Source organism: Salvia splendens, chromosome 9 (assembly GCF_004379255.2).
Source record: "Salvia splendens isolate huo1 chromosome 9, SspV2, whole genome shotgun sequence".
Taxonomy (NCBI): Eukaryota; Viridiplantae; Streptophyta; class Magnoliopsida; order Lamiales; family Lamiaceae; genus Salvia; species Salvia splendens.
In genome coordinates, this window is record NC_056040.1 from 12,534,022 (window position 1) to 12,554,650 (window position 20,629).

The 20,629-nt window shown below is 37.5% G+C and overlaps 4 protein-coding genes across 4 annotated transcripts; 3 read left to right on the plus strand and 1 right to left on the minus strand.

The window, feature by feature from the left end:
- Positions 1 to 7,845: 7,845 nt before the first annotated feature.
- On the plus strand, positions 7,846 to 8,379 carry LOC121747530 (auxin-induced protein 15A-like). Its single transcript, XM_042141579.1, has one exon. It carries the CDS (start codon positions 7,961 to 7,963, stop codon positions 8,225 to 8,227), a length of 267 nt encoding a protein of 88 aa, XP_041997513.1. The 5' UTR covers positions 7,846 to 7,960; the 3' UTR covers positions 8,228 to 8,379.
- A 698-nt stretch (positions 8,380 to 9,077) lies between these two features.
- LOC121747531 (auxin-induced protein 15A-like) lies at positions 9,078 to 9,617 on the plus strand. The gene has a single exon (XM_042141580.1). The coding sequence runs from the start codon at positions 9,238 to 9,240 to the stop codon at positions 9,502 to 9,504; it is 267 nt and encodes an 88-aa protein (XP_041997514.1). The 5' UTR covers positions 9,078 to 9,237; the 3' UTR covers positions 9,505 to 9,617.
- A 2,247-nt stretch (positions 9,618 to 11,864) lies between these two features.
- Positions 11,865 to 12,350, plus strand: LOC121746973 (auxin-induced protein 15A-like). Its single transcript, XM_042140945.1, has one exon. The coding sequence runs from the start codon at positions 11,972 to 11,974 to the stop codon at positions 12,236 to 12,238; it is 267 nt and encodes an 88-aa protein (XP_041996879.1). The 5' UTR covers positions 11,865 to 11,971; the 3' UTR covers positions 12,239 to 12,350.
- A 1,600-nt stretch (positions 12,351 to 13,950) lies between these two features.
- LOC121746974 (auxin-induced protein 15A-like) lies at positions 13,951 to 14,512 on the minus strand. Its single transcript, XM_042140946.1, has one exon. It carries the CDS (start codon positions 14,335 to 14,337, stop codon positions 14,071 to 14,073), a length of 267 nt encoding a protein of 88 aa, XP_041996880.1. The 5' UTR covers positions 14,338 to 14,512; the 3' UTR covers positions 13,951 to 14,070.
- Positions 14,513 to 20,629: the final 6,117 nt, after the last annotated feature.

Below are 20,629 nucleotides of genomic sequence, written 5' to 3' on the forward strand. Positions count from 1 at the left end.
AGCACCAATTGTTAAGGATGAAGTTCCTTAACTTGTAGATTTTGCGTTCCTTAACTAGATTTTGCGTCGAACGTTGCGGGAGCTTTTGCCCGTCGATCAATCCGGCGTCAAAATTAGAGTTTTGTGCGTTTTGCAGGTTTAAAAGGAAAGAGAGTAAGAGAAAATAAAATAGAAGGATAATTGATATTTCTTGAATGAATGTGAAGAATACAATGCCTCCTATTTATAAGACTACCTTGACTTAGAGCATCTCCAATGGCGGACGTCCGGTCGGACGTCCGCGACAGGCGACCGGGACGTCCGTCATTGTGGCGTCGAAGGTCGGATACGGACGTCCCGTGAGGACGTCGGGTGTCCTCAGACGTGCGAGCGACGGGCGGGCGGACGTCCGCCATTGTGGAGTGGGTCGGACGTCCGGGTCGGACGTCCGATAATAATTATTTTTTTTAAAAACTCTATATATACGGCTCGTTGAACTTCATTTCATTCGCACCACTTGTGTTAACAAGTTTCTCTCTTTATTTACTACAAATTTCATTTCTACTTAATGGAGAACGATAGGAACTCCCCTGCCACGAGCGAGTCGCAGACTCCGGCGTTTCCCATCGACCTGGAGGGAAACGTTAGCGGAAATGCGACAACAGTTCCGACAATGTCGGGGATGTGTGGAATGGGTGGGATGATGTCCCCTTATATGTACAATTGGATGGGTGGGATGGGTGGTATGATGCCCAGGGCTGCGGGGATGGGGGACATGACCCCAAATATGATGATGCCGGGGATGGGGATGGGGATGGGGGGCATGACCCCAAATATGATGATGCCGGGGCCGGGGATGGGATGGGGGCATGACCCCAAATATGATGGGGATGGGTGGGATATTGCCGGAGATGATGGCGGGGATGATGCCGGGGGGAGGGGGTGGCAGGGGCCCACAAGCGGACGATGTCTATCGGTCAGTTATCGATATGCTGTCTACTGATACCCCCTCCACTTATGTTCCGGAGACTCAGTTCACCAGCTTGGAAACTTTCTCTTTAGAGGAGTTGGGGCTATCTCCAGTCAGGGAGATTCTAGGAGGGGGGAAGGGACGTGGCAAGGGCAAGGGGAAAGCCCCAGGCTCTTCCTCGCGAATGGTGGCAGAGGAGGAGGATGGGGATGAGACGGGAAAGAGGACGGTATGGAGCTCGTGGGAAAATGTCGCGCTTGCGAAGGCTTGGGTTTCAGTAGTCGAGGATCCCTATGTCGGTGCCAACCAACATATTGACAGACTGTGGTATCGCATCGCTGAAGCCTACCACACACACAAACCGGCTGGGGCGAAGCGTCGCGTTCCCGAACAGTGCCGGAAACAGTGGGAGCGGTTGAGGCCTAAGCTTAGTCGATTTGCGGGCCTCTACCAAAACAATCTCCGCCAGGCAAGCAGCGGTATGTCCGAGGAGGATGTCCGGAACCGTGCCTTTGCTCAGTACCCCGACAGAGCCTTGAAGTTCAAACAATTCGATCAGTGGGAGGCCTTTCTCGTGGTGAAGGATTCCCCAAAGTTTTGTGGGGGAGTCGAATCGGGCTGGGCGAAGCGGACGAAGATCAACGCTTCTGGTGAATACAGCAACAGTGCTGGTTCGCACGAGCTCCCAAAAGCCGACGAAGTGTCCCCGCTACCTCAATCAGACTCTCACCGACGTCGTCGCCCGGTTGGGCAAAAGGCTGCGCAGCGGAGGGCTAGGGGAAGCAGCAGCGGGTCGTTCGAGGTCCAATCGGAGGCCCCTGCTCCCCAGAAGATATCGACCGACTCGCCCGCGCGCTGTTAACGACTAGCTTGGTCCGGACCATGCATAGGTGGCATAGCACGACCGATCCGGTGTACAAGAGGATGTTGAAGGATGTCATCGATGGATGTCGGCGCGATTTGGGGATGCCACCCATTGGAGATGATGGCGCCGAGATTAGCGGCGGGGACGACGGGGCCGGCACGGGCCACGGGGCTGGCACGGGCGACGGGGGCTGCACGGGCGACGAGGACAGCGCGGAGTGAGCCGGGGATATTGGACTATGTATTTTTCTTTTTTTGAATGACTATGTATTTTGTTTTTTTTCTAACTACGTTTTTTTATGTTGTATGACTATGTATTTTTGCCCGTATTTTGCTTTCCCGTATTCCGTGTCAAAATTATAATTCCGTTTTTACGTAATTACATTATTGTGATTTTTTTTATTGCGGGAAGTCCTAGTGGGAAGGGCGATGGGAATGGTGGATTGTGCAGGGGATGTCCTAGTGACGTGGCAGTGGGATGGAAAGTCCTAGTGACGTGACAGGAGATGTTTTTGGGATGTCCTAGTGGAAGTCCGAGTGGGACATCCGCCCACTGGAGATGCTTTTAGAGAACAAGAAAATAAAGATCTTAATAATATAATCTATACTAAACTAAATAAGAGAGATTTGGGGATATTCGTAGAGATATTATGGTATCAGAATATTACTCCGTATGTGAATTTATAAGTGAAGTAGCAATCGGTTGGTTGGTTAAAGGAATGTAAATATAGCTTTCAACTAGTATAAGAAAACTTATGGTTAGAATTAATAGGGTAGGAAGTAGTTGTTTAATCCAGATTGTCTTAATCCCTAGAATTGACCTCGAACCGAATACCATTTGGCCGATCTCTCTCCCATGTGTATTTTTGGTATTTTTTGAAAGGGTAGTGATGTACATACATAAATTGTCCATTACATTGATTACAATGCCTTTATGGAGTATGTTTTAATTAGACTCTTCAACTTTCATGTGCTTTATAATTGTCCATTCATATAACTATCTTCTTGTTAATCAAATTATTTTCTACTTGTCGACCAAGCTTAAAAGTTTGTTTACATGAATCTATTTCTACTTATGTAAGTATCATGCTTTAGATTATTTCCTTTATGTATTTTTCTACCATTTTCAAATCAGAAAAAAATATAGTATATATCTATTTAATTAATACTTTCATATAAAAATATATTTTAGTTCCAAAAATAAGATTGAATATAGTAATTTTATTATATAGTAGCTTGGAAAATTTATCGTCTAATTATTATTAATGCTGGTGCATAAAATACTCCCCCTCCCAAAAAAATGGACGAACATTTGAAATTATACGAGTTTTAATGAATGAAATGTTGTTAGTGGAGAATGAGAAGCGAAATTTTATTTTTCTTAAATAGAATTAATCTATTTTTAAGGAATATTTTAAAATGACCAATGTGATCTATATTTAAGCTATAGACCGAGAAGTAGTACTACTAATTATTTGTTGGCACTAACTTTTAGGGGCTTCATTCGGAAATAAAATAAAAACGCGAAATTGTTACTTATAGATGTCGATGATTAGTTTTAGAAGTTGGCAATGGCACATACTTCAAAGTCAGAGTTACATTATGCAAAAAGTCCCACCTTTTCTGTTTATACGACTCCACATGAAAAATAACCTATTTAGGCCATCCATAATAGGAATAGCTCAGCAATAGCTCAGCAATAGCTCAGCCATAGCCTAGTCACTGCCACATCATCAGCATTAAAAATCCTCCTGCCACATCATAAATAGCCCAGCCATAGCCTAGCCACATCATAAATAGTCCAGCCACATCAATAGCCACATCACTAATAACAATTATATAAAATGACATAATTAACAATCACACAATATACGGAATTTAATTTACGAGACATATACAGGAAACATTAATAATACGATTAAAAATTTAAAAAGTACAATAATTTAAAAATATTACAATAATTAAAAAAAAGTACAATAATTAAAAAAAAAGTACAATAATTCACTCCTCGTCGCCGTCGTCGTCTCCTCCGTCGCTGTCGCCACCATCGCCTCTACTCCCGGCAGCTTCCCTCCGTGCCGCCTCCAAATCCTCCTGCATGCTCAGGAGCAATGTTTGAAGCAAACTCTTCTCCACGGGGTCCACCGCCGCCCGCCATTCGGCCATCGTCTTGACCATCTGAGCGCGCGTTTGTTGACGCGCGAAGAATTTGAGATCCGCTGTGGATTGGCCAAGGGGGATGCCGACTGGACCTCCTGTGAACCCCCGGCGACCCCCATCGCCTCTCGTTGAGCCCGCCTGTGCCCAATCGGGCGAGTACGGCGAGCAAACGAACGAGGGGTCGGGACCTCCTGGGCCGTCTCAGGGAGGTCGTGGGAACCACCGCTACTGCTGCTGAAATCACCGGAATAGTTCAGCCGTTGCTTCTTCGGCCAGCCAGAGTCGACACCTACTCGGAACTTCTCGGAGTCGTTCAGCACAAGATAGCAGTTCCAGTAGGTGAAGTCCTTGTACACCCCCTTCAGGGGAAGGCTTTCTCCGCTATCCTCCTGCAGTCGTCCTCAGTTTGCCCACTGCTCATCATGCGGAGGGCGTTGGTGTACAAGCCCGAAAATCGGGAGACCGCAACCCTGATTCGGTCCCACGCCTTCCGGCAATCCTCCCCATTGCGTGGCCTCCCCTCCGGGCAAAACCTCTGGTAGGCTGCTGCTATCTTGCCCCACAAGTTGACGATCCTCTGGTTGTTCGAAACGAGAGGATCGTCGCAAACACTCACCCACGCCTTGGACAGCGCGACGTTCTCCGCGTCCGTCCACCTCCTCCGTACCGCGTTGTCGTCCTCACCCGGCTGCGAGGACTCGCCGACCCTTTTCCCCTTGCCTTTCTTCTTTGGGGCGCCCCGACCCCGCCCTGCGCCCCCCGTTTGAACGGGAGCATCCGGAATACCTGAAAGATCTATCCCCAAGTCATCGAAGGAGAAAGTGTCAAACTGGGCCAGAGGCGTAGCCTCCGTTGGCGTCGATGTGTGCTACGAACCAGTCGAAAAATCAACACTGGGGCGATAGACGTCCCCCGGCGTCCCCTGTGTCGCCGGTACCCCCCGGGCATCATCTGCATTCCGGGTGCCCACCCCGGCATCTGGACACTGAGTGCCCACCCCGACATCGCCGGAAACGCCCCCGGTGGACTCCCCCCCGCTGGTATCCCGGGCATCATCTGCTGCCACGGGTACATGTTGTAGTATGGGTGCATCTGACTCGGGTGCATCTGACTCCATCCACCTCCCACGGGGATCGGGGGAGTTTGAGATCCGCTACTCCCTGAAGTAGGCTCGTTGTTGAGATCCATTTACCGTTGTTGATCTTGTACAGAAATTTAGATAGAGAGAGTACTCGTTAAGACAAGTGGTGCGAATGAAAATGACAGGCAAGTCGCGTATATATAGTGTTTCGGAATAAAAAAAAATTAAAAATTCGCGCTAGGCGGTGCACTAGGCGATCCGGACGCTGCAATAACGCCTAGCGGATCGCCTAGCGCACCGCCTAGCGCCGCAGAACCGCCGAGCGCTAGGCGGTTTTTTTCCGCGAAATCGGCTAGGCGGCTGCAATAGTTCGCCTAGCGCACTGCCTAGCGCCAGCTGGCGCTAGGCGCTATTGTGGATGATCTTAGTGTCCTATTTTTCTCAGGTTCATTGCCCAATAGTGCATTAAAATAATTATACTATACAAATATGTTACTTTAGGACATTAAAATAATTACAATATATAGCAAAAAGGACACGTTGAAAAATACAAACAGAAACAATGCTTGATTGAATTTATTTAAGGTTTATCAAATAGTGCACTTTGATGTTTGATCAAATTGAAATTTTAATACGACTTATGAAACGTTTCACTATGGACAAAACTTTTCTATATTTACAAGATTGTGATATATTTTTTGGAATATTTGAAAAATATCATGGCATTTAGAAAGACAATTGTTGTACTATTTAATTCACAATTTTTTATTGACTTCTGATTGCAAACTTATATTGTTAATGTTTTAAGTGGCAAACTCTGCCAACTCACCAATGCTGTGTATTAAAAATGTCAACACATAAAATCAGCATAGTATATTGAAATTTGAACAAAATTATGTGTTGACATTTTCAATATACAATGTTGATGAGTTAGCAGAGTTAACTATAAAAGAAGTTAAATTGATAATACCTGTGAATATATGATTGTCATATTATTTTTGATTTTAAACATTATCATGGAATAATTGCAATAAGTTAAAAACATAGTACTATAATTTTATATTTGTGAAATAAATGACAGTTATTATTTACAAAACAGTGTCAAATTTGCTGGTATTTGAATTTATTTGCCACGTTATTTGTTAAATTATGAAAAATGGAAGTATCGAATTGAACTAGAAGTATAAGTAATTCATTATTGAAGCATTTAAATTTGAAGTACCAAATAAAAACTATACATTACACAAATTTGCACTAAATTTGATGCAAAGCGTTAGGTGTTGTAATAAACCAACTTGGTTGAGGAAATGCATTCATTCTACAACATTATAATATGACCCCACGATCCTCCAACTGCTTGCACCACTACATTTATGTACAACTTCAATTGTGTACGTATCTATGCACTTAACTATGAAAAAAATCAAATAAGGGGAAGTTACACCTAATATATTTATCGAAAATTTAAAAGAAACCTCCTCATTGTTCTCTACCGAATAATCCAGAGATTGCCACCACTAGAGTTGTCAACTCGGCTAGACCGACCCAGCCAAGCACGGCCAGGCTCGAGCCACTAGCGAAAGAAGTGGGCGTGAGCTGGGTCATATGATGAAATGAGCTCCTATTGGGCCATTTGTCAAATCGAGGCCCAAGGCCATAAGAACCAAGACTAAATTGGAAAGAATGTTTATTTTTATGAGATAGAATTGAGTATTAAATAAATATTAATGTGATATTTCATACTATAAATTTAAAATCATTTGATAAACATATATGAATTCTAAGTGAAAATATAAAATCACATAAAATAGTCTAAATGGTTCCAAATAATCTGCGATACACTTGAATTCCCTCACATACACAGCCACATAAACAACAAGAAATAATCGCATTTTCATTTGAACATAATTTCATATTTAATCTTTAATCAGTTTCTTTGATCTGGCAACTTGCAGCCTGCACAACTAATACACTACCAAGTCATGGGCTTCATTATCATATAGCAAAACAAGTTATAGATTTCCTATGGGCTTCATTATGGACTTCCTTATCCATCCATGACTAGTATCAATATCATGTAAATTTGAAAATGTATTAAATTCACTTTAGGCAAGAAACTAGTTAAGTGGGAGCATCAGATTTAGAATATGAGATGTCAATAGCATACCTAACAATCATGATTTTCAAGATATATATTATGGCAATTGGCAGGCAGAGAGTTAGGTTCTCATCATCAGATAGGCAGCCCAGTAGTCCCCTGCAATGAGGTTGAATTTTATGAAGATATGAATAAAATTCAGTACTCTACAATATTGTTATGTGTGCAAAAATATTGAGTTTTTATAAGCAATCAATGTCTAATTAACTCAAATTGTCTGGAGAAGAAGTGAGAGAGAGTACTAGTATCATTTTTCACTAGCACATGCTTTTGTCTTCCCATATAACCTTATCCATCAGTACTAGTATCATTTTTTACTTCTAAGCATTTTAAGGTGAAAACAAACATCAAAGTTTTTTATGATGATTCAAAGACAATCCATGTGACACCACAAGTGCCTGTGTTTATTTGGTTTATGTGGGCAGATGAGGTCTACATTGCAAGAGTAGTTGGGAACAATGGCATTCAAAATCTTGATTTCTTGCTAAATGTTTATAGACAAATTCATGTGATGATGATCCATTTGCTTGAGTCTCCTAACTTTCGTATCCACCACATATCCATCACTTTGCCAACCAATCTCAATATCTTAAGGGATGCAATATTTCTTTTCCACCTATATATACAAACACTTTACTCAACTTCAACTCATCAACTAACCTTGAACAGATTCCTTACCTTTCTTACTTTGGATTTCTTCCATAACTACTCTCTTCATCTCATCCTAACTTGAAAAAAAGTTCAAACAATGGCCATTCGTCAGATTCTAAGACGGTCTTTGTCCAATGAAAGAAGGTCGGCTGAAGTTCCAAAAGGGCATGTTGCCGTCTATGTTGGTCATAATGAAAAGAAGCGCTTTGTGGTTCCAGTTTCGTACTTGAACCATCCTTCCTTTCAAGAATTGCTCTTTCAAGCCGAGGAAGAATTTGGGTTCAATCACCCGATGGGTGGCCTCACTATCCCTTGCAGCGAGGACTTATTTGTAGATTTCATCTCTGGTTTGAGCAGAAGATGATTTGTAGCAATAGTGTTTTAGGAGTAGAATTTTGTAGATTAGAATATATATCCACTGAGAATACATTAGAGTGTACACCAAACATATTATTGAGAAACTTCAGTTTCCTTCATTCATTTTGCTCTCTGAAACAACCAAAATCTTCTGATAAATTTGGATGCTGTTATGTGTTTTAAAACAATAATGAAAGTCATGTGATTCAACATATTTCTAGTGATGGACCTACTCAAAATTTATAACTAGCTCTATCAATCTTTGACTGAATAGATTTCAAGTAGCTACGGACATTATACCAAGGCTTATAATTACATATCCTTTTTTTTATTTATCTACAGAAAATATGAACAAAGATAAAGTCTTATTTGGTGATGCTTTTCACTCCTTCAAGTTGCTAAAGAAGATAGATATTTGAGAATTGCTAGTAACAGTAGTCAAATTTTCTAACTAAATATATTTACTCATTTAAAATAGTGTTTCAATAAGTAATCAATGTGTAACTCAAACTGCTTGGGGGAATAAGTGAGATAAGGGCCATAAAAACACATGCATTTGTCTTTTGCATATCAGCTTCTCTCTTAGTCTTATCATTATCTCAAAACCTTCAACTTTGACAGATAAGAACGCGTTCATTATCAAATTACCGAGCATTTTAGGTGAAAATAGGCATCAAAGTTTGTTATGCGAGGGCCCGCGTTGTTACTTGCAGTGTTGGTAGACTACATAGTTATACATCACATATTCTTGTTGCAATAAAATCTTGATGATGATTCAAAGACATTTCCATGTGACTCCTCATGTGCTTGTGCTTCTCAACTTACAATTGCAGGCCATTTCATATCCACTTGTTATGTTATCCACTTACCCATCATAAGAATACATGAAAAAAAAATCTTTCTTGATCATCTATATATACACAACACACTCCCTTATTGCAACCATCAACAAAAGCTTTCCTTCTCATTCAAACAAATATTTTCTTTCATCTCAGAAGTGTTCGAATTTGTACAGCAATGGCCATCCGACAGATGCTGAGACGTTCCTTGTCTAGTGAGAGAAGGTCAGCTGAAGTCCCAAAGGGGCATGTTGCTGTTTATATCGGCGAGAATGAAAAGAGGCGCTTTGTCATTCCAGTGTCGTACTTGAACCATTCCTCGTTTCAAGAATTGCTGTTTCAAGCTGAGGAAGCATTTGGTTTCCATCACCCTATGGGCGGCATCACCATCCCTTGCAGCGAGGACTTATTCATTGATGTCGTCTCTAGCTTGAGAAAAACATGATTAATGTACATGATATGTTTAGGAGAATCACCATTTTGTAGATTAGCATCTCTTAGAAATTGTAGACATTGGACAATGACATACTAAAAATGAAGATGAAATTTATTGAACCATTTTTCAGATTGCCAATTATCAATATGTGCTTGGTCCTTGGATACATTTGCTGTTATTTCTAGACACGTGATATCCCTGAAAAATCTCATCATCTGTCATGAAAAATTTTCCAATAAATTGTCAATAGCCTTAATCCATCAAAGAAAAGTTTTCTTACAGCTTCAAAATTTATTTTCTAGTATAAAATCTGTTGTTTTAGCTGCCTTTTAGTGAAATAATAACGTTGTTGAAAAACCAGTAATCAATAGCTAGTACTATATGAAAAAATTGTGAATGATAGGTATATATGTTGTGACTATGCCATATCTTCAACCTTAGACTGAGATATCTCAACCTGTTTAGACTTGACATCTTATTATAAATAATTGAAAACATGAGCACATGAGAAATCACATGGGATTGTCTTTGAATCATCATCAAGATTTTGAAGCAAACAAAATTTGTGATGTAGAAGGATGCAGCCAACCAACCCTACCCTCACATACAAACTATGATGTCCATTTTTCTCAATTTTAAAAGTTGAATTCTTTTTTATCTGCATTAATCTTATCGCTTACTGTCTGTATACAACATTTTGCAAAGAAGAATAGTTCAGAAATTTTTACAGAACATAATTTCTTATTTGTCATGATAGATGGATCTAAAAAATTATGTATCTTAAGCATTGACTTATTAACCGCAGCTACTTTATTTCTATTCAGTCAAGATTGAGAGAGTTATAAATGTTGAATGAGTCCATTCTGTAGTCTAACAATCAGTAGTGTTAAAGAAAATGATTGTGTTAAAACATATATAAACTTGTCTAGATTTGATTGAGGCAAATGCTGATGAATTTAATGACATAACAGCATCCAAACTTATTTAGTTTCTGTTGAAAGTTTATCAGAAGATTTGGTTGTATAAAAGAGCCATATGAATTAAGGAAACAGAAGTTTCTCAATATAATATGTTTCAGTGTACTTTCTAATGTATACATTTTCTAGTCTACAAAATTCTACTCCTAAAACACCATCGCTGTAAATCATCTCGTGCTCAAACCGGAGATGAAATCTACAAATAAGTCCTCACTGCAAGGGATGGTGAGGCCACCCATCGGGTGATTGAACCCGGACTCTTCCTCAGCTTGAAACAGAAATTCTTGAAACGAAGGATGGTTCAAATATGCGACTGGAATCACAAAGCGCTTCATTTCATTATGACCAACATAGAAGGCAACATGCCCTTTTGGAACTTCAGCCGACCTTCTTTCATTGGACAAAGACCGTCTTAGAATCTGGCGAATGGCCATTTTTTGAAGCCTTTTTCAATTTAAAATGAGATTTGGAGAGAAGTTATGAAAGAAATCAAGAAAGGTAAAGAATATGCTGTAGACTTGTTGATGGGTTGAAACTGAGAAAGTGTTGTATATATAGATGGAAGAGAAATAATACAACCCTATGGAACTGAGATTGGTTAGAAAATTAATGGATATGTCGTGGGTATGAGAGTTGGGAACCACAAACCAATGGATCATCACATGGACTGGTCTCTAAATCACACAAACATATTTCACAAGAAATCAAGATTTTAATGACATTGTTACCAACAAACTAGTGCAATGTAGACCTCATCTGCCCCCACATAAACCAAACTGTAGAGTAAAATATGTCATCCTGATAAATTAAGTCATATTAGAACATTAATAATAACATGATTCTGTTTTTTTGTTTGTTGAGAACATAATGCAGATTTAAGGAAAAAATATATATGTGAAGTACTGTTCAATAATTGGACCATAATATTGATATGCTTACAAACAGCACAACCATATAATTTGTGAAAGTTTGGTATAATTAACTTGTAGTACAAATTTTCATCAACCAAAATTTCTGATTGATGGACCATTTTAGAAGCTTTGTTCACAAACCACTCAACCAGACGAATTACTAATCTGGCATTCATTTTTTTTATGTCTATAAAATTTAATTTGTAGGGGACTTCATTAGTTCATTTATAAATTATAGGTGTGACATATTTTATTATACTATTTGGTTAATGTGGGGCAGATGACGATGCCTACATTGCAAGAGTTAGTTGGGAACAATGGCATTCAAAATCTTGATTTCTTGCTAATTATGTTTATAGACAAATCCATGTGATGATGATCCATTTGCTTGTACTCCCAACTCTCATACCCACCGCATATCCCCAATCAATTTCCAAAGGGATGCAATATTTCTTTTCTATATATACAACAGTTTTCTCAACTTCCATCCATCAACAAGCCTTTAAATTCCTTACTTTCTTAATTAATTTGAAATTCTTTCATAACTACTCCACTCTTCTATTTCTAACTTCAGAAAACATTCAAACAATGGCCATTCGCCAGATTCTAAGGCGGTCGTTGTCCAATGAAAGAAGGTCGGCTGAAGTTCCAAAAGGGCACGTTGCCGTCTATGTTGGTGATAACGAAAAGAAGCGCTTTGTGATTCCAGTCTCATACTTGAACCATCCTTCGTTTCAAGAATTGCTCTTTCAAGCTGAGGAAGAATTCGGGTTCAATCACCCGATGGGTGGCCTCACCATTCCTTGCAGCGAGGACATATTCGTAGATTTCATCTCTGGTTTGAGCAGAAGATGAATTGTAGCAATAATGTTTTAGGAGTAGAATTTTGCAGATTAGAAAATGTATCCTCTGAGAATATATTAGAATGTACACCAAACAAATTATTGAGAAACTTTTGTTTCCTTAATTCTTATGGCTCTCTCAAACAACCAAAGTCTTTTGATAAACTTGCAGCAGAAACTAAATAAGGTTGATGTTGTTATTTTATTAAAATAATAATAACAGTAGTCAAATTTTCCAAGTAGATATATTTACGTATCTAAAATAGAGTTTCCATAAGTAATAAATGTCTAACTCAAACTTTTTGGGGAATAAGTGAGATAGTAGCTAGGGGGCCATAAAAACACATGCATTTGTCATTTGCATATCAGCTTCTCTCTTAGTCTTATCATTTTCTCAAAACCTTCAACATTTTGACAGATATGAACGCGTTCATTGTCAAATTATTGAGCATTTTAGGTGAAAATAGGCATCAAAGAGTGTTATGCGAGGACCCGTGTTGCTTACTTGTTAATTACTACATCAGATATTCTTGTGATGATTCAAAGACAATTCCATGTAGGGGTGTGATCCATTGCCACGGGCGGACGCAGAAATAAACATGAGTAGGGGCTAAATTTCAAAATTTTATACAAAAATAAATTTTCATGTAATTTAAAATATTATTAGGGGATTTTAAATACCAATATGTTCAAAATATGAATAAATTTTAAAATTTTATAATAGAAAAAAAATTGGATTCATTAGGGGCTAATGCCCTCCCCTCTTACATGTGGGTCCACCAATGTCCATTCCTAACTTTTCTTAAATTGCTAACTTGATAACTCATCAATGCAATGTATTAAAGATGTCAACACGATGATACTGAAATGTCAACATAAACTTAAATTGATATTTTAATACATTATATTGACATTGATATTTAAACATCAACAATGTTTATTAAAATGTCAACACAAATATGTGTTGACATTTTAATGTGACCGTGTTGACATTTTTAATACACTACGTTGATTAGTTAACAAGTTAGCAATTTAAGAAAAGTTAGCATTTTAGTGAACCACATGAAAGTTAACAATTCAAGAAAAGTTAGCATTTTAACGCACCCCATTCCATGTGACTCCTCATGTGCTTGTGTTTCTCGACTTACTATTTGCAACCCCTATTGCATATCCACTTACCTATTATAAACTGTTTAGTCTTTACATCTTATTATAAAAAACAAAAAACATGAGCACATGAGAAACCACATGGAATTGTCTTTGAATCATCATCAAAATTTTGAAGCAAACAAGAATTTGTGATGTCCATTTTCACCTAATTTTCTCAATTTTTAAGAAGTTGAATTCTTTTTATCTGCATTAATCTTTTCTTAGTGAATATCTGTTAAAGAAATTTTTACAGACATAATTTCTTAATTAATGATTTTATTATTTTACTATCAATTCTACTACTCCAATCGATCTCTTTTAGTAATTTTTAGAGCTTCAAAACATCAGCAAAGAGAATGTATTATTATGAACACTTCTTATATTATTACCAATTATCACTAATTTTTCAAGAACTTGATTATTTTCATGATGTCATAACTGAAGAAGAATAAGTTGGGTATACTTATCTGCCTAAGTGGAATGCAGATGGATTTTCAGATATAACAGCATCCAAACTTGTATATTTAATTTCTGTTGAAAGTTTATCAGAAGATTTGGTTGTTTCAGAGAGCCATATGAATTCAGGAAACAATAGTTTCTCAATAATATGTTTCAGTATACATTCTAATAATGTATTCTCAGTGGATACATTTTCTAATCTACAAAATTCTACTCCTAAAACACCATTGCTATAAATCATCTCGTGCTCAAATCGGAGATTAAATCTACAAATAAGTCCTCGCTGCAAGGGATGGTGAGGCCACCCATTGGGTGATTGAACCCGAACTCTTCCTCAGCTTGAAAGAGCAATTCTTGAAACGAAGGATGGTTCAAGTACGAGACTGAAATCACATAGCGCTTCTTTTCAGAATGACCAACATAGACGGCAACATGACCTTTTGGAACTTCAGCCGACTTTCTTTCATTGGACAAAGACCGTCTTAGAATCTGGCGAATGGCCATTGTTTGAAGTTTTTTTGAAGTTGGGATGAGATGAGGAGATTATTTATGAAAGAAATTCAAATAAGAAAGCTTATGAATCTGTTCAAGGCTTGTTGATGGGTTGAAGTTGAGGAAGTGTTGTATATATAGGTGGAAAAGAAATATTGCATCTCTTTGGAAATAGAGATTAGTTATAAAACTAATGAATATGAGAGTGGGGAAACACAAGCAAATGGATCATCACATGGATTTGTCTACGAACATATTTAGCAAGAAATCAAGACTTTGATAGTCAATGTTCCCAACTAACAATTGCAATGTTAACTTCATCTGTCCCACATAAACCAAATATTAATAAAATCTGTCACACATATTTATTGATTCCTACATATTCAATTAGGACCTTTCTTCGGATCAGAGAGGCATCAAAATTTGTTATGTGGCCATGGCTTGTTGCCAAAATAGTTGGTAGGCTAACAATGTGTCACACCACATATCTCAAGACAAATCCATGTGATTGTGATTTTCAACTTAGGCATCATACCCCATTTTCATATCTACTTGTTATCTTCTCATCATATTTTACTACAAACCATTTTTTAAAAGTCTATATATACACAAAACACATTTCTTCATTCAACCAGTATCAGCTCTTTCACCATATAAACTTTAAATTCTCATTCCCACAAAAAAAAGTTGCTCATTTCAGCACGGTTTTGTACAAGAATGGCCGTGCGACAAATGCTGAGACGGTCTTTATCTAGCGAGAGAAGTCAGCTTCATCAAGAAATGAGGTCTCAAAGGGCCATGTTGCTGTCTATGTAGGGGAGAGTGAGAAGAAGCGTTTTGTTATTCCGTTATCATATTTGAACTACCCTTCGTTTCAAGAATTGCTGTTTCAAGCTGAGGAAGAATTCGGATTCCATCACCCCATGGGCGGCCTCACTATCCCCTGCAATGAGGACTTATTCATTGACGTCGTCTCTGCCTTCAGCAGGACATGATGATATAACAGAAATGTTTTAGGAAAAAGCACATTTTTGTAGATCAACCTTTAGAAATGTATGTAGTGACAAGATATGAATATACTTATCCATTTTCAGATGCAAAACTATGTCTCTGTGGATTTCTTGAAATTGCGAATTCTTAAACATGCAATAGACATGAAAGAAGTTTAGATGCTATTATCACTCAGACTCATCTGCATTTGTATATGCTCTAACATCGAGTTTTTAGACTCTTACAAAATCATATGATTCCTCAGATTTCCAATAACGAAATCAGGCACATTATTGTAACTATATAAATCTTGATTGTGGTCTTATGAAAAAGTAGAAAATCATCAGTAACAAAGCAAATATATCCACTTGTAATGTTAGCCACTTCCCCAAAGGGCCACTTTGCTGTTTATATTGGTGAGAAAAGATGGCTTATTCATTGATGATGAGATGGTCTTTGAATCACTCTTCGTTTCAAGAACTCCTGTCTCAAGCTGAGAAGGAATTCGGGTTCTATCACCCTACGGTAGGCTTCACCATCCCCTGCAGCAAGAACTTATTCATTGAAATTGTCACCAGAAGGTAATGATACATGAACCAAAAAGTTCTGTATATTTAAGCATTAGTTCAATCCATCACCAGAAATTAGATAATCACATGATTCTGTATTCTGACAATAAATAGTTCTAAGAACATGACATCGATTAAATATATACAAATGCGTCATGATTTGATAAGGAAAATACATATGAATTTTAGGATATAACAGCATCCAAACTTATTTAGTTTTTGTTTCAAGTTTATCGGTAGATTTTGATTGTTTAAGATAGCCAAATGAATTAAGGAAACAGAAGTTTCTCAATAATATGTTGTGTATATTGTAATGCAATCTCAGTGGTTACATTTTCTAATCTACAAAACTCTACTCCTAAAACATCATTTCTATAAATCATCTTGTGCTCAAACCAGAGATGAAATCTACAAATAAATCCTCGCTGCAAGGGATGGTGAGGCCGCCCATCGGGTGATTGAAACCGAACTCTTCCTCAGCTTGAAACAACAATTCTTGAAACGAAGGATGGTTCAAGTATGCAACTGGAATCACAAAGCGCTTCTTTTCATTATCACCGACATAGATGGCAACATGCCCTTTCGGAACTTCAGCAGACCTTCTTTCATTGGACAAAGACCGTCTTAGAATCTGGCGAATGGCCATTGTTTGAAGCGTTTTCAGATTAGAATGATATGAGAGTTTATGAAAGAAATCAAGAAAGGTAAAGAATATGTTCAAGGCTTGTTGATGGACTGAAGTTGAGGAAAGTGTTGTATATATAGGTGGAAAAGAAATATTACATCCCAATGGAAACTGAGATTGGTTAGCAAATTAATGGATATGTTGTGGGTATGAGAGTTGGGTAACACAGACCAATGGATCTTCACATGGACTTGTCTCTAACCACACTAACATATTTCGCAAGAAATCAAGATATTGAATGCTATTGTTATCATCAAACTAGTGCAATGTAGACCTCTTCTGCCCCCACATAAACCAAATTTTATATCATCCTTACAAATTATAATGACATGATTCTGTTTTTTTGTTTGTTGAAAACATAATGCAGATTTAAGGAAAAAATATATATGTGAAGTAGTACTGTTCAAAAGTTGGACCACAATAATGATATGTTTACAAACAGCACAACCATATGAATTTTTAGAGTCTGGTATGCTTGAATACAAATTTTCATCAACCTAAATTTCTTATTGATGGACCATTTTAGAAGCTGTGTTCACAAACCACTTAACCAGATGAATTACTAATCCGGCATTCATTTTTTTATTGTCTATAAAATTGACTTCTGTAGGACTTCATTTACAAGTTATAGGTGTGAAATATTTTATTATACTATTTGGTTTATGTGGTGGCAGATGATCAGGTCTACATTGCAAAAGTTGGTTGGGAACAATGGCATTCAAAATCTTGATTTCTTGCTAAATGTGTTTGTGGACAAATCCATGTGATGATGATCTATTTGCTTGCGTTTCATAACTCTCGTATCCACCACACATCCATTATTTTGCTGACCAGTCTTGATATCTAAAGGGATGCAATGGTTCTTTTCCTATATATATTCAACACTTTTTTCAACTTCAACCCAACAACAACAGATTCCTAACCTTTCTTCTTTTAAATTCCATTCATAACTACTCTCCTCATCTCATCCTAACTTAAAAAAATGGCCATTCGTCAGATTCTAAGACGGTCTTTGTCCAATGAAAGAAGGTCGGCTGAAGTTCCAAAAGGGCATGTTGCTGTCTATGTTGGTGATAATGAAAAGAAGCGCTTTGTGATTCCAGTCTCATACTTGAACCATCCTTCGTTTCAAGAAATGCTCTTTCAAGCTGAGGAAGAGTTCGGGTTCAATCACCCGATGGGTGGCCTCACCATCCCTTGCAGCGAGGACTTATTTGTAGATTTCATCTCTTGTTTGAGCACAAGATGATTCATAGCAATAGTGTTTTAGGAGTAGAATTTTGCAGGTTAGAAAATGTATCCTCTGAGAATACATTAGAATGTACACCAAACATATTATTGAGAAACTTTTGTTTCCTTAATTCTTATGGCTCTCTCAAACAACCAAAGTCTCTCTATAAACTTGTAGCAGAATCTATATAATGTTGGATGTTGTTATGTGTGTTAAGACAATAATGAAAATCATGTGATTCAACAGAGTTCTAGTGATGGACTAACTCAAAACCTGTAGCTAGATTTATCAATCTTGACTGAATAGAATTCAAGTAGCTACGAACAAAGATAAAATCTTGTTTGGTGATTCTTTCCATTCCTTCAAGCTGGCTAAAGAAGATAGAAATTAGAGAATTGCTAGTAACAGTAGTCATTTTTCTAAGTAAATATATTTACTCATCTGAGGTAGTGTTTCTATAAGTAATCAATGTCTAACTCAAACTGTTTGGGGGGAATAAGTGAGATAGTAAGGGCCATAAAAACGCATGCATTTGTCTTTTGCATATCAGCTTCTCTCTTAGTCTTATCATTTTCTCAAAACCTTCAACATTTTGACAGATAAGAACGCGTTCATTGTCAAATTATTGAGCATTTTAGGTGAAAATAGGCATCAAAGAGTGTTATGCGAGGGCCCGTGTTGCTATTTGCTAATGTTGGTAGACTACATCTACATCACATATTCTTGTTGCTTTAAAATCTTGATGATGATTCAAAGACAATTCCATGTGACTCTTCATGTGCTTGTGTTTCTCGACTTACAGTTTCCAGGCCTATTGCGTATTCTCTTGTTATGTTGTCCATTTACCTATATTATAAATAATCGACAACATGAGAAACCACGTAGAATTTTTTTTGAAGCATCATCAAGATTTTGAATCAAACAAGAAACTGTGATGTAGAAGAATACAGCCTACCAACACCCTACCCTCACGTACAAACTATGATGTCAATTTTGAGGATAATTACATGTTCCATACAAAATAACCGTGTTTGAAATAATTAATAGAAAGTTTTAATTTAAAACTTTTTGTACAAATTTGAAACATTGATGAAACTTTTTGTATGTATGATGTAATTGGAAGTAACGATATTAGTAGGGACTTAACGAAATATATTATATTAGAACACTAAGTAAACTTTTTGTATGAAATATGTAAACTTAATACTTTTTGTAAGAAATTAAAACAAAGGTAAAACATTTTGGATGGAACATGTAATTACCCCATTTTCACCTAATTTTCTCAATTTTTTAAAAGTTGTATTCTTTTTATATGACAAATTCTTACTCCTATTTCTTAATGAAGAAATGTTTAGAAATTTTTACGATATAATTTATTAGTTAATTACTCCCTCCGTCCCCAAAGAATATGCACTTAGGTTTCGGCACTGGTTTTAATGTAAAATTGGTAAAGTAAGAGAAAGGTAGAGAGAAAAAGTAATTTAATTATTGTTAGTGGAGATCGAGTCACACCTCATTAAAAAAAACTTTCCAAAATTAGAAAGTGTATATTCTTGTGAGACGAACTAATTAAAAAGGAAAGAATGCATATTCTTGTGAGATGGGGGGAGTATAATTTTACTAGCAATTCTATTACTCCAATCGATTTTTAGTGCTTCAAAACATCAGCAAAGAGAATGTGTAGTTATGAACACTTCTTATATTATTATGTTAAAGCTACCAATTATCACTAATTTTTCATGAGGTCATAATTGAAGAAGATTAAGTTGAGTGTGTACTTATCTGCCTAAGTGGCAGCATCCAACCTTATTTAGTTTCTGTTGCAAGTTTATCAGAAGATTTGGTTGTTTCAGAGAGCCATATGAAACAAGGAAATTATGGTTTCTCAATAATATGTTTCAGTGTACATTCTAATGTATTCTCAATGTATACATTATCTAATCTACAAAGTTCTACTCCTAAAGCACCACTGCTATAAATCATCTCGTGCTCAAACCAGAGATAAAATCTACAAACAAGTCCTCGCTGCAAGGGATAGTGAGGCCACCCATGGGATGATTGAACCCGAACTCTTCCTCAGCTTCAAACAGCAATTCTTGAAACGAAGGATGGTTCAAGTACGAGACTGGAATCACAAAGCGCTTCTTTTCATTATGACCAACATAGACGGCAACATGCCCTTTTGGAACTTCAGCCGACCTTCTTTCATTGGACAAAGAACGTCTTAGAATCTGGCGAATGGCCATTTTTTGAAGCTTTTTTGAAGTTAGGATGAGATGAGGAGAGTAGTAATGAAAGAAACTCAGAATAAGATACGGCTGGAATATGTTCAATGCTCGTTGATATTGATGATTGGAGTTGAGGAAAAGTGTTGTATATATAGGTTGAAAAGAAATGTTGCATCTCTTTGGAAATAGAGATTGGTTATGAAAATAATAATTACGAGAGTTGGGAAACACAAGCAAATGGATCATCACATGGATTTGTGTATGAACATATTTAGCAAGAAATCAAGACTCTGATTGTCAATGTTCCCAACTAACAATTGCAATGTTAACTTCATCTGTCCCACATAAACCAAATATTATAATAAAATTTGTCATACATATAAATTAAGTCCTACAGATTCAATTATGATCTTTCTTCGGACAAGAGAGGCATCAAAATTCATTATGTGGCCATGGCTTGTTGCCAATATAGTTGGTAGGTTAACAGTGTGTCACACCACCTATCTCAAGACAAATCCATGTGATTGTGATTTTCAACTTAGGCATCATACCCCATTTTCATATCTACTTGTTATCTTCTCATCATATTTTACTACAAACC